General features: G+C 41.4%; 1 protein-coding gene across 6 annotated transcripts in view; it reads left to right on the top strand.

Annotated features, from left to right (window-relative positions):
• The first annotated feature begins 8077 nt into the window (after positions 1-8077).
• Positions 8078-13901, top strand: part of PPP1R12A (protein phosphatase 1 regulatory subunit 12A) — a 123533-nt gene continuing 117709 nt past the window's right edge. For 2 of the 6 annotated variants that reach the window (XM_040981174.1, XM_040981181.1), the window contains exon 1: positions 8080-8564. In XM_040981174.1, coding sequence (XP_040837108.1) covers positions 8328-8564 — 237 coding nt within the window. In that variant the 5' untranslated portion in view covers positions 8080-8327. Of the gene's footprint in view, positions 8565-13901 lie in introns of all 6 variants that reach the window. The other 4 variants (XM_040981206.1, XM_040981198.1, XM_040981189.1 and 1 more) reach the window with 3 other exon arrangements.

The raw sequence follows: 13901 nt of genomic DNA on the forward strand, positions 1-13901 counted from the left end.
CCAGACATATGAAGTATTATGCATAGTCAATTTAAAAAGGAGAAAACAGAATAGTGATTATATAATTAAACGGAGGTAAGACCACAAAGTGACTGCTTAACTCAGTACAGTTTCAGCTGTAAGACGAAAAATTCTCTGCTTGGATTTTTACAATGGTTGTATAAACAGTGTGAAAGTACCTATGCCACTGACCTGCACAGTTAAAAACGGAATTATACATTTTAATTATATGTAGATTTCACCATTATTATTTTTATTTTATTTTAATCTATTTTTATTGCAAAGTCAGATATACAGAGAGGAGGAGACACAGAGAGGAAGATCTGCAATTCACTCCTCCAGTGGCTGCAACAGCTAGAGCTGAGCTAATCTGAAGCCAGGAGCCAGGAACTTCCTCCAGGTCCGCAACACGGGTACAGGGTCCCAAGACTTTGGGCCAACCTCGACTGCTTTCCCAGGCCAACAGGGAGGAGAGCTAGAAGGTAAGCGGGGCTGCCGGGGTTAGAACCTGCACCCATATGGGATCCTGGTGCGGGCAACGTGAGGACTTTAAGTGCTAGGCTACCACACTGGGTCCCATCATCTTTTTAAAATAAAGAAAGAAACATGGATTATCCTGAATAGACTTAACTCAGGAAAGGTCTTATAAATAGACCAGCCCCTTGCTGAAGAAAAAGTCTCCTGCTTGCCTTGAAATATGAATACGATGGAGTATTTGGTACAGTGCTTTAAGACACTGCTTGGAATCAGCATTTTTAGATTCACGTATCCTCTCCCCTTACAGTCTAGCCTCCAGGTAATGCACACTATAGAAGGGGGTAAATGAAGCTCAGACACATGCGTGCCCTCCATGGAGGAGACCCAGAGTTACCTCTTGGATTGGATCTGGCTGAGCACTGGATGTTGCCAGCATTTGTGGAATAAATCAGCAGATAAAAACACGAAAGTTAATAACTTTTAAAAGAACAAAGAATATTTTGTTTAGAAGATACCACGTGGAAAAGCTGGAGCAACTTCTAGGCACTAACAGAAATCGTCAGCTGATATCAGACAAAACTGGACTAGAGTTTTACAACTAGAAGAAACTATGAACTACTTTGTAATTGTAAACCAAAGGACAGTTTCTTATTTGGTTTTAAAAATTCATTTTTGTATTAGATAAGTGATCAAACAATGTTGAAATTTAAGGCAGAAAAAAAAAGAGAAAGAAATTTAGGGCAGAAACTATCAGTTACTGAAAAAATATTTATTGACTCCAATATCAAGAATTTATGGGTCTAGCGCGGTAGCCTAGCGATAAAAGTCCTTGCCTCACATGCTCCAGGATTCCATATGGGAGGCGGTTCTAATCCCAGCAGTCCTGCTTCCCATCCAGGTCCCTGCATGTGGCTTGGGAAGGTAGTTGAGGACGTTCCAAAGCCTTGGGACCCTGCACCCGCATAGGAGACTTGGAAGAAGCTCCTGGTTCCTGGCTTTGGATCAGCTCAGCTCTGGCCATTATGGCCACTGAGGAGTGAATCAGCATATGGAAGATCTTCTTCTCTGTCTCTCCTCTTCACTCTATATTTGACTTCCCCCCAAAAAATACATTTTTAAAAAAGAATTTCTAAAATTGTCCTTCAAAAATGGTCCATTTTAAATCTGTAAAAATGATGAACTATTCCTCCTGTGATTCCCCGCTACACAGTCAGCTGAGCTCAAGCTAAGAAGATGACCGATACTCTCTAGCTTTACAGAAGCAGGGTCTTTCTCAGACTGGCGAAGGATGGGCAGTGGAACAGAATGGAAACAAAGCAAGAGAAAGACTGAACACTTCATGCGGGCTTTGAAGATGCAGAAGCTCTACAAGAAACAGAGACGCCTTCAATTTTTGGGACTGGTGATCAGCCGCCAGCCAGCCAGCAACACAGACCTCAATCCTGCCAGGACAAGGGACAGAATTCTGTCAACAACTAAAATAGGACCAAAAGTAACTTCTTCCTCAGATCCTCCAGACAAAAGTTCAAGTCCACCTGACATCTTACATTTGCTCTTGTGAGATTTTGAGCAAAAACCCACAATTCAACAGACCTCTCTGCTATTCACTTCATTCCTTCAGTTCTTCCCATTGTATGCTCTGTGAAATCCTCTTTCCATACCAGCATGCAAGGATGGCCTGGAAAACCACTTGGTTTGGTTCCTCTTCTCTACTCTGAATAAAAATACCATTTCATGACACTCTGAGTCAACACTTCTACAAAGTGAGATTAAAACCAATTTTTGAAATATAATTTTATTGATCTTTAGTACTATGCAAGTGTATCTTAAAAAAAAAACTTCCTAGCCATTTCATTAATTAATTCTAACCAGATTATTCTGCCTAGACTCTTACTAAACAGAAATTCAGGGGTGGTCATTTCAATCTAGGAAGGAAAGCATTTTGAAAGCAACTTCTGCTTTCTTCTCTGTCACAAACATGTACCAGGGCAAGGAAACAGTATTGTTATGAGCTTAAAAGAACAAAGAAAAATATGAAAAAAATCCGAAATTTTTTCTCACATGCATTATGCAATGAATTTTTCTAGACAGCCATGCAGAGCTTGAATTCCCAACTGCCAACGCTGAGCACAGTCAGCACCCCTGCTGGTGATGATGGATCTACACATTTTTGTTATAACTAGGATCTGAGCTCTGTCCGTGTTTACATTCTGATCTAGAGAGGGTTTTAGAAGCTTTTCCTAAGACTTGATCAGAAGGGCAATTACACACAACCCTCAACTAAACAATGGTGTCTCCAGTGGAGCTCACATACAGCTCTCCTGAGGCTGCAGGGGCCTCTCCTCACCCTCTCAGCCTCAGTGCTATGGAGCATGACTCTCAGTTCTCAACGCTCCTCAAGCTTTTCTCCCAGAGCACAGACACTTGCAGATAAACTGGCCTTTTAATCGCTTGTCTTCAAAATTTGAGATGGCCCTTTCCGAAACTGCTACTAAATTAATCAAAATAATTTATTGTGCAGGGTTATTAAAATCATCTGGTTTCCTGAAGCTCAGAAACATGCAGACATGAGGTAATTTTAGGCAGATGTAACATAAAAGTAACAGTGAAGCACTTAGCAAAAAAGTAATTTTGCTTTCAACATCTGTTAGTCTTTCTGATGATGGCAAAGAGAAAACTCTTTAGATTCATGAAATATGTCCAACACTTGCCTATCTTTTTTTTTTTTTAATAAATTAGAGCAAGTCTTAAGGTTAGATACCTGATAGACAACTTATCTAAAATAATACTGCTTTCACAGTCTTTTTTGAAACATTAATAGTGACAAGTGTGGTTCATGGGCCTCGTAAAAACATACATTGATACTATCTGGTAAACACTGAAGCACTAAATATAAATGGCCATGTGACATTCTGACACTGCACATGATGGTCAATAGGCAGCTAAGTGTAAAGGCAGTATACTATCATCCCTTAGCATTCTCCCAGGATTTTGGATTATTGGCCAGTACTCACCCGATTCCCATTTTTGAGGCTCCCGAAACACTCTGGAAAAATCAGCTACTATATGTACTATGCTAGGGCTAGTTTCATGAGATGAAGCCATTTGTGGCAAATATTTACCCTGAAGTTACAAGCAAGCTAATTACCAGATTAGTGGAAGAAACCCAAACATCAGAAAGAAGTCATTATATCATAGAAGATTTTAATCCAGGTATGGAGTGCAGAAAGAAAGATGAAAATGATCAGTTGACTATTTCATTCTTAAATATGTAAATATAAGTGAAAACCTTGGGTTTAAATTTGGGATGAGGAAATCACAACTGAAAAATACTCATACTTGGGCCTGACGTGATAACCTAATGGCTAAAGTCCTCGCCTTGTACATGCCAGGATCCCATATGGGTACTGGTTCTTATCTTGGCGGCCCTACTTCCTATCCATCTCCCTCCCTGTTGGCCTGGGAAAGCAGCAGAGGTCAGCCCAAAGTCTTGGGACCCTGCACCTGTGTAGGAGACCTGAAAGAGGTTCCTGGCTCCTGACTTTAGATTAGCTCAACTCCAGCCGTGGCAGCCACTTGTGGAGTGAATCAGTGGACAGAATATCTTCCTCTCTGGTGTATATCTGACTTTCCAATAAAAATAAACAAATCTTTTAAAAAAATATTCATACTTACAAATTTCTCATCTATACACATTTTTTTTGTAAGCAAACAGTTCAAATTGTGTAACAAAAATGAGGGAAAAAATTGAACAGAAAGTTTGTTTATAGAAAATTTTTAATATGGTTCCTTGCGGAAGTCATATATACCTCTAGAAACCAGTAAGCCATAAATTAAACAAGCCAACAAACAACTTAGATCCAACGGATTTTGAAATCTTTTCTTTATAATCAAGATTAACTCTTTCTTACATAAGAGAAGTATCTTATTAAAGAGTAATTAAACAGTTCTTTACTGAAGAAAAGATAACTTCTGAGATTTTAAGGTTTTAGCTTGGGTTGATTTATAATCCAAACACAATTTACCTTGTGCTCATGCATTCCATGGAGATAAAACATATTTTCAGCTGTAGGTTCAAGATTCTATGTGCTATTAAAATATTTATTTCTATTACATAAAGAAGAGAGGTAGAGAAAGAAATCTGCCCTAGCCACTGGTTCATTTCACAAACATCTGCACCAGCCAGGGCAAAGGGGGTGGTATGGACTAAAGAAAGTGACCCATTACCTGTTGCCTTTTAGAGTATGCATTAGCAGGAATGCTGGGTTCTAGAGCTGTGGTAAAATCTAAACTCAGGCAGTCTGACATGGCATATGACCATACTTTTTTCCCCCTGAATTTACTTACTTAAAATGCAGAGTGAACAACTCCCTTAAGTCACTCTCTAAATGGCTGCAACAATCAGGACTGGGCTAGACCAAAGCCAGGAGCCTGGTTTCACATATAAGGAGCAGGGGCCTAAAGATGAGGGCCATCTTTCATTGCTTTTCCATTTGTACTAACACAGTTGGAAACAGAGCAGTTGGAACTCCAACAGAGACATTGAGACATAGGATGCTGTCATTGCAAGCAGTTTAATATGCAATATCACAATATTGGCCCCAGATGCAGACATACTACCAGGTCAAATGTTGTTCCTGACGTTCCATTTGACTGTAGTCAGTCTCCATTTCATATAACTTGGTACTGAACTAAAATCCTACATTTATAAATATGCACACAAATTTTGGCAGGTGTTAATTGCATTATTCTCTAGCTTTGCTAATAATATGACTGTATTATGGTAGACTCTTATCTGATAGTACATGAGAGGGAAAAAGAGATTGCACAGGAGGAAAATCTAACTGGTGGATGAGATAAATTCATCTTTTGATAAAAAATTTTATGTTGATCATAATTGAGAATTAATGATTGGTAAGGGAGGTCTGCAGGGTAAACACTAAAAAAGATATGCATACACCCACGTTTACATACACACACACACAATAAAATCCTACAAATGAAATTAGCATAACACTTATAGCTGAATTTTGCATTTCTACTTTTAAGCCTCAATTTTTGTTAAATGAGCTGAAATGTATTCTCAACATCTACCTATAGGATATGAGGAAATGAAAATGTGTGGATTTCTTCAACTTCACCTGCTTAGACAAATCCTACAGTTCACTCTGGATAACACGAAGTGATTGCTTCGCGTGTTTTAATAAAATACTTTCTTTGTTCTAGTTATCGGTCTTCATTATCATTGCCACAGTAACAATATTAAAGAAAATTCTCCCTAGAATGACAAAGCAGGTGCCAGATGTACGGTACTGCCAATTAAACATTAGTGCTCCCTGTCCGTTAGAACTGTAGAAGATAATCTCAATGAAATTTGTACACATTGATGGCAAAGGTGGATGTGTTTATGTTGTTGTTTTGACAGCCTCTGGAAACTGGACTTAACTGCTATCTTCACACACTATAGTTCTGTGTTACTCATTTTACATCCTGAAATTAAGTACCTGTATCAAAAACAGCATGCTTTCCATCAAACTTCTCTTGCTCAAGCGAAAACTTGAGATACTGATGTGTATTTCAAAACCACTTTCAAGGTATACTAAGTAGACCACAACAGTGGGAAACAAGCTATACTGACTATTTTTCCTGGTAGATACAAAGCTAACAAAGTAACCGTTGGGTGTTTTTCATTTGAGAGCTGCATTCCGTAGCTATGGGTTTTTTATTTTAATGCCACCAAAGTTCTTCAGTGACTAACACCACCATTATGCAAAGGTCTGGTGTTACCTTTGGTTTGGTTTATTTTATGAACACACATGCATACATCTTAGCATGTTACATTCATTTTCTAGTTTACAATACTTTTAAGAAGCTTTTTACCATTGTCCAGGTTCTGTGAATATTATTCCAGTAACGGTTGTTTGGAAAACTCAGACTTACAGGGAAAAAGCATCATGTTTAGAGAAAACTTAAATGGTCACTGCTGTTTCCCCAATGCCTGGCTCAAAACAGGTGTGTTAACGTTTGCTGAATGAATTCTTAGGTTTGAAAATTAGGTAATTTACCCTAGTCTTTGGGGACACAGCCTAAAGGATCAATATATTTTCAGTCAGCGGTAAGATTTCCTATCTTACATTTTGGCGCGCATGCACACACACAAATCAGGGGAGCAGGAATTTGGCACAGCAGTGCCCACATCAGAGTACCTGGTCGGAGTCCCTGCTACTCTGTTTGTGATCCAGCTTCCTGTACCTGCACACCCTGGGCAAGCAGATGATGTCTCAAATACTTGGTCTCGGGCATGTGGGGGCTGAACCAGCAGATGAAAGAATTCTTGCTGTCCCTTAATCTGTTTGTCTGCCTTCCAAATAAAACAAAGATAAACACATTTTTAAAAAAATGGTGATCACAAAGCGGTGTTTAACACTAATCAAATGGCAAGATCAGATATGTGAGTGCCTCCAAATGTCTGTGGAAAACGGAGTTAATAGATAAGTTTGTTTTGGTCTAACACCTTTGAAATCTTCATTTTTCCCCCCAATGGACATTTTCTATGATGTTTTTGTAGACCTCATGTAGATGCTTTGGGAGACATCAGTATTATAAACTGTGTGGTCATACAAGGCAACGTTTCAAAGTCTTTGCTTTTGATGCAAATAAATAACAATTTTTTTGACCACGTAATCTAAAGAAGTGGTTGAAGCACATACGGACTTCTTAAACTGTACAGTTCTGGACCCAGTAAGTCACGGGCTCACAGTAAGCAGTCAATAAATACTGGCTGAAGTAACTGCCTTAGCATTCCTTTTGAATTCTAGACTCCTCGCCTGGGTCTGTAACACCGCTCCTTTGGAAAGCGAGAGCTGGAACCAGAAATCCCTTAAAAGGTCAGGACCAGTAGCAGGGCTGAGCTAAGCTCATGGGTAGTACCAAAGAGGCTTAAAGTACCGAAGGAAGGGAGAGAGGTTCCCAACTAAGCGCGAGGGAAAAAAAAACAACTGTACCTAGCCAGCGTACAGGAGGAAGTTTCTACAGCGGGGACTGGCAGGAAGCCACAGCGATTACAGCTGCTCAACCCCTTCTCAATAGGGTGGGCACCTCAGCAAACGCTCCTGCAGCCCTCGGCGACACACACCACACGCTGGAAAAAGGTCGTTACGAACACTGACATGTTCAAGTTCATCCGAGTTCCTCAGAGAGAGCAACTCCAAACACCTAACTCACGACCTGTCCTCCATTCCATTCAAATAACGCAGCCAATAGGAAAACCCTCCGCCCTGAGCAAACGACTCGGCAGAGCGGAAGGCAGGTCTGCCCAGGAGAGCTTGGTGGCCCGGCCGAAGGACTCCCCGGAGCCGCAGGAGTCCTCGGCCGGCCGCCGCTACCTCCCCTCCCCGCGTCCTCGCTGCCCTGTCGGCCCCAACCCCCTCTGGCCGGGAGGCCCGGGCCACACCCGCTTCCCTCCGGTCACCGGGCCGCCCCCGCCGCGCTTCGCGGGAGCGCTCTTCCTGGGGCGGGCGCAGGCCCAGGGCGCATGCGCGCTGGCCGAAGGGCGCCTCCCTGCCCGGATCTCGCGAAGTTACGTTAGATTGGCCGGCGCTGACGGCTGTCCGCGCCGGGGGCGGGAGGGCTTCTGGGGTAGGAAGGGAGGTCCGCTCGGCCGGGCGCGCCGCCCCAGTGCTCTGTGGGATACTGGAAGTCTGGAGCGTCTCCTCCCGGCTCCCGGCCCTCCTCTGGCCCGCACTCACAGAAACAGTCACACACCCCCTGCCTCCCCTCGCTTCCCTCTCCGCCTCCTCCTCCTCCCCCCCACCCCCTCGCGATAAGAAGACCCGGCGGCAGGAGAGGGGATGAAGATGGCGGACGCGAAGCAGAAGCGGAACGAGCAGCTCAAGCGCTGGATCGGCTCCGAGACGGACCTCGAGCCTCCCGTGGTGAAGCGCCAGAAGACCAAGGTGAAGTTCGACGATGGCGCCGTCTTCCTGGCTGCTTGTTCCAGCGGCGACACGGACGAGGTCCTCAAGCTGCTGCACCGCGGCGCCGACATCAATTACGCCAATGTGGACGGACTCACTGCCCTCCACCAGGTCTGTCCCCCCGGCCGCCGGCCCTCTTGACCCTGAGGGTCCTGGTCGGCCTCTCGGTGGGGCCTTCCTTCTTGTCCTCCGGGGCGGGAGAGTCCCCGCTGCGGGATGAGGGGGCGGCTTCCCGGGAGAGACGGGAGGGAGACGCCTGGGTGAAGGAAGGGGCCCCCGGGCTTGAGGCCCCCTCCACACACCAGCTGCTGTTGGGAGTTGAGAACCGGGTGATTTCCGGGGTATGGGACTGTGGTCGTCTTGTAGCCCTAGGGTCGTTTGTGGACGTGTGTCTGCTATTTGGGGTGCAGACAGGGAGAGAGGTGTAGCAAGGTTGTGCCCTGGCCCGAGTGTCAGTGATATGTTGGGGTGGGGTTGGTGGTGGTGGGGGGGGGATGCTGAGGAAAACGACTTTGCGAGGGACGTCGGGGACGCTTGGGCAGGTGGGAGTCTCTGGCTTATAGGTGAACGTTGGATTTGTTGCACTTTTTAGAACTTGATTACAAATGATGATGATGATAATAACAATAATCAGGAGCCCTAAGCCGAGTAACCTGAGCGAACGATTTCCTGTTTTCTCCTTTATTACTCTTGGTCACTGGGGAGGGGAAAGCGGGGTGTAATTAGCTGATCGGCACCAGCTGAAGGAGAGAAGGCGATGAACTGTGTGTGGACTAAGGGAACGTTCCGAGGGGCTTGCCCACCTCCAGACCCGAAAGCAGCGAGTCCGGTGCCCGGACGCTTTGCCGCAGTGTCAGAGATCTTGGGAGTCCCGAGTTCTGGGGTGTGCACTCAGGTTAGAAAGAGAAGAATAAACGCGGAGCACTCCTATCATAACTTGCTATCAGGCTCGGATCTTTCTTCTGGGGGTGGGAAAAATAAAGAAAGCTGGTCCCAAACTTTTCTCAAAATGGATTCTTTGTGCATGTTAAAGTTTTATAGTAGTCTGATTGGGATCTCTCGATGTTAGCCAAATAAGGAGAAACTATTGGCAATCCAGAGATAATGTTGCCTTGCCTTTAACAGGCCAAAAGCAACACCACCACGTAGAGTTCTGCATAAAAAGCAATTTTAAAGTAATGGGAGTAGGTAAAATGGCATAGATTCTTTCCGTTTTCTTATGGGCTATTTGGAATTACTAGAAAACGACTTTACAGCGGTAGCTTCCCCTTGTAATAAAAAAAGTTGTGAGCTGTCTCGAAGTTGCCTTGGTTCTGTGTGGAGAAATAGTAGCTTTATTTTGAATAATAAAGTAACAAAAATTTTGCTTTGGAAGTTTAAATTTAAGGCTTTATGTTTCACGGAAACTGATGTCTTTTTAAAAGAGATGTGTGATGGCATTTTCCCTTTTACTGCTTCCTGTTTAATGATGACCATTTTAAATTTTATTTAATCATATTCTCCTGTCATACTTGGTGTATAATCTTTGTTTACAAGCTGACTGCCTGGATTGAAATGACTGACAAATTGCAGAACAAATCTGGAATTCAGAACGTGGCATCCAGTAAAAATGAAGCATGGTCTTTAGCTCTTTCTCTTGCAATAAGTTAGATTCTCCAATATATGGCAAACTTTTTGTTTGGTTGAAGTTTAAGTCCCGTTAGTAACTGTTCATTTTTAAGGTATGGTGTTGAGAATGCAAAAAAAAAAAAATCTTTTGACATTAAGAGTGATGATGTAATAACGGGAGATGAAAATATTCAAATTACTTTTTAATTTATGAGATTTGTTTAAAACAAAGACCTGAAAGACAATTACCGTACAAAGGTAATTCAGAGTTGGTATAAATTGAAAATAAAAAAAATATTTTGGTGCAATAGTTTTGAAATTTTGTATAGTTTTTTCATGATACGCATTTTCGTTGGGCGATAGATCTCATGTGTATGGATTTTTAAAAATTTTTGTACCAATGTATCTTTCTATTCATTTTCTGCAATTTTTGGAAGTACTTTGGTGTGACTGAATCACGATATTTAGATTGTTGTTCACATCAACAGATTTCATTTAAATTATCAAATAGAAATTTAAAATTGCTACCACTGTGCAGGAATCCAATCATATTGACTTGGAGAAGGAGGAAAATTTCCAATATTTACATTAATGTACTGGTTTTGGTAGTGATGGAATACATGTAACAGGCTTTTTAAGGTCTTTTTTTCCTCTTGTCAGTTTGTACATGTGCAAGAATAGCCATACTTGCTAATGTCTTCTTGGTTAACTGAATTCAATGGTTAGCTTGGCGTTATGCAAATTTCGGATGTATTGGGTGGATTATTTCAGTTGACAAGTGCATAAGCGGAAATATTAAAGGCTTTTCTAAATAGAATAGTACCTTTTTGTAATTTATGTGTGCATATCTTATCAGTAAAATCCAAACTCTTTAAAATTTTAGGCATGAACGTGTTTATTATATTTCTCCATTTCCCTCTTTATCCTGTGGTGAAAACAACAAGCTAACTTACTATTGAACAAATTCAATTAGTGAAAGATGATTAAGAAAAAAACACTTTTTTTTAACAAGATTTTCAGCTCTTAAGAAATCTCTTTAAATGCTCCTTGTTTTAAATGTTATTAAACGTAAATTGTTTCACTTGAATAGTTTTTAAAATTTTCATTTTCTCTAAAGATTATAGAATGTCTAAGGTGTTTCTGCCAAATTAGTTATGGATTAATCATTATGGAATATTTATTTAATGATTTGATTTTCACCAAAATGTCCTAAATTATGTTGCTGAGGGAAAATTTTAGCAACTCAAAAACCCATATCATTTTTTTAATGCTTTCCATTGCCCAAAGAAGCGTTTTGGCTTCCTTCCTTCCTTCATTTCTTTCTTTTTTAAGATTTATTTATTCCTGTGTGAAAGTCAGAAATGCAAGGGTGGGACCTGCCTGGCCCTGACACCCCAGGTGGGCACCAAGGCTGGATTTGGGCCTGGAGACCATTGCAGATCCTGCACTTGGGAGGAGTTGGCCTAACACTTGAACCATCCTTCACCCAGGCCAGCAGCAAAGAGCTGGCTAGGAAGTGGAGGGGAGGGACAGGAAGCACCTCATACATGGGAAGCTGGAACCAGTGGTGGAGGCTTCATCCACTTTACTGCCTTACCTGCATCCACAGATGTACTTCTAAATCTAATCTTTCCCTTCCATTGTAAATATAAGCAACTTATTTTAAAAGATTTTTTTTTTTTGCATATTGGAGTGAATTTTCTCATTAGAGGTTAAAAGATATTCAGTCCTAAACTATTCTGTTTGTGTAGAAATGCCTTGTCCATATCAGAAGAAGAGCAGTGCCACTTAATCCAGTTTCCCAATTTTGTGTCTAGAGTAGTGTCCCCTCTCTCTTCAGCTAGAAAATAGTACAACATTAAATACTTTATGTATTTTTTATTTTTGTGGAACTGAGCAGTGGACTAGAATTTTTGGTTTGTGAGCAATAATCAACTTTTAATTTCGTAATTTTCTGGTAGTGTTTTAGAGGATATGATTATATCTGTCAGCATATATGATAACGATTTTAGCAAATTAATAGGCTTATGTATAGAATGCTTAATTGGTGATTCTTATTGATAGGCTGTGCTTAAAATGCAGCATTGAGATTTCTTCAACAGTTTTGAATTTAGCCTTTTGATTTAACCATATGTTTTTCCTGTTTGCCAGTTACTTCCAAGTCAGCCTCCAGTTCTCATGGTTCTATAGGACATCAGTTCCTTATTTCTGCATTTCTCCTAATAATGTATTGTTGTGAAATGAAATGTTATTAATTGCATCGTGATTTTATGTTTTAAAATGTCTAAGTAATGGTATGATAAATACACGTGGCCCCTGTGTAGCAGAAAGGCAGTTAATGGTGTTCTGGGTCCAAGATGTCTGTGCTGCGGACACACGCACTTGGGCTACCTCTTCTCCCTGCTCAGGCACCTTAGTGGGAAGCAGGATCTGAAGTGGAATAACCTAGGCATGAGCTGGCACTGTGACGTTACCCTCCCCAGCTGCAGTTGACCCACTGTGCCACAGTACATACTCCTGTTAATCTTGCCGTTCTCTCTTCTTGTCATCCTTTATTATCAGTCTAAATCGTATTTTATTGTTTTTAATCCTTAAATGGTAGTGATAGCTTTACATTTCTTTAATTCAAACTGCAACACATGTTTCTGTCAAATTAATTTTGTAACAGTATCACTTTGTAAATCACTCTGCTTAGACCTAGGTTTAAAACTTCCATTGTTTAGTTTCTGCTTGATGCATCTCCATTGTGCTGTATCCTTTATAGAAATTGGTATGGAACTTGTTTACATTTTAATTATCTTTATTTCCATACCTTTTATCATGATTTTTCTATCACTAGAATGTTCTCCTTTTCTTTGTATATCAAAATCCTAGCCAGCATTATCAAATTGCCTACTAGAAAGAATCTGCCCTTTGAGCTTCTATAGTACAACAGTGGGAGACATTTTCTCCCCAGGGATACTCATTGTATCATATACTTTGTTTTTGTCCTGTTTTATAAAACATTTATTACTGAATAACATATTCCTAAAATTACAAGGATAATAATCCAATCTTGTGCATTTTTCTATTTCTAGAGCTTGACACATTGAAGGTTAATGAATTGTACCTTTTTTTTTAAAAGATTTATTTATTTTTATTGGAAAGGCAGATCAGATTTATAGAGAAGAGAGACAGAGAGAAAGAACTTCCATTCGCTGGTTCACTCCCCAAATGGCCTCAACGGCTGGAGCTGAGCTGAACTGATCTGACGCCAGGAGTCAGGAGCTTCTTCCTGGTCGTCTATGTGTGTGCAGGATCCCAAGGGATTTGGCCATCCTTTACTGCTTTCCCAGAACATAAGCAGGGAGCTGGATGGGAAGTGGAGCAACTGAGGCATGAACTGATGCCCATAAGGGGTCCTAGCACTTGCAAGGATAGGATTTAGCCATTGAGCTATCATGCTGGATCCTCTTTGATGCATTTTAAAAGATATATTTTGAGGTACCCTTTCTGTGACACAGTAGATGAAGCCTGTACTACCTAGCCTGTGGGTTGAAAGTCTCATCTGCTCTGCTTCTGAACCAGCTCCCAGCTCATGCAGCTGGGTAGGCTGCAGAAGATGGCCAGGGCACTTGGGTGCCTACCATCCTATGGCTGATGAGGATGGAATTCCTGACTCCTGGTTTCTGCCTTGTCCAGACCTAGCTGCTTCAGCCATTGGAGTCAACCAGCAGATTAAAGATGTCTGTCTCTGCTTTTCAAATAAATAAAAAATCTTAACCAAAAGCCAAAACACCTGAGCTTTTAGCAAATACTTTGTTGAGTAGACTACTTCATGGGATCTGAACTTGATTTGAT

Source organism: Ochotona curzoniae, unplaced genomic scaffold (genome assembly GCF_017591425.1).
Source record: "Ochotona curzoniae isolate NIBS_2020 unplaced genomic scaffold, NIBS_Ocur_1.0 contig_1014, whole genome shotgun sequence".
NCBI classification, from domain to species: Eukaryota; Metazoa; Chordata; class Mammalia; order Lagomorpha; family Ochotonidae; genus Ochotona; species Ochotona curzoniae.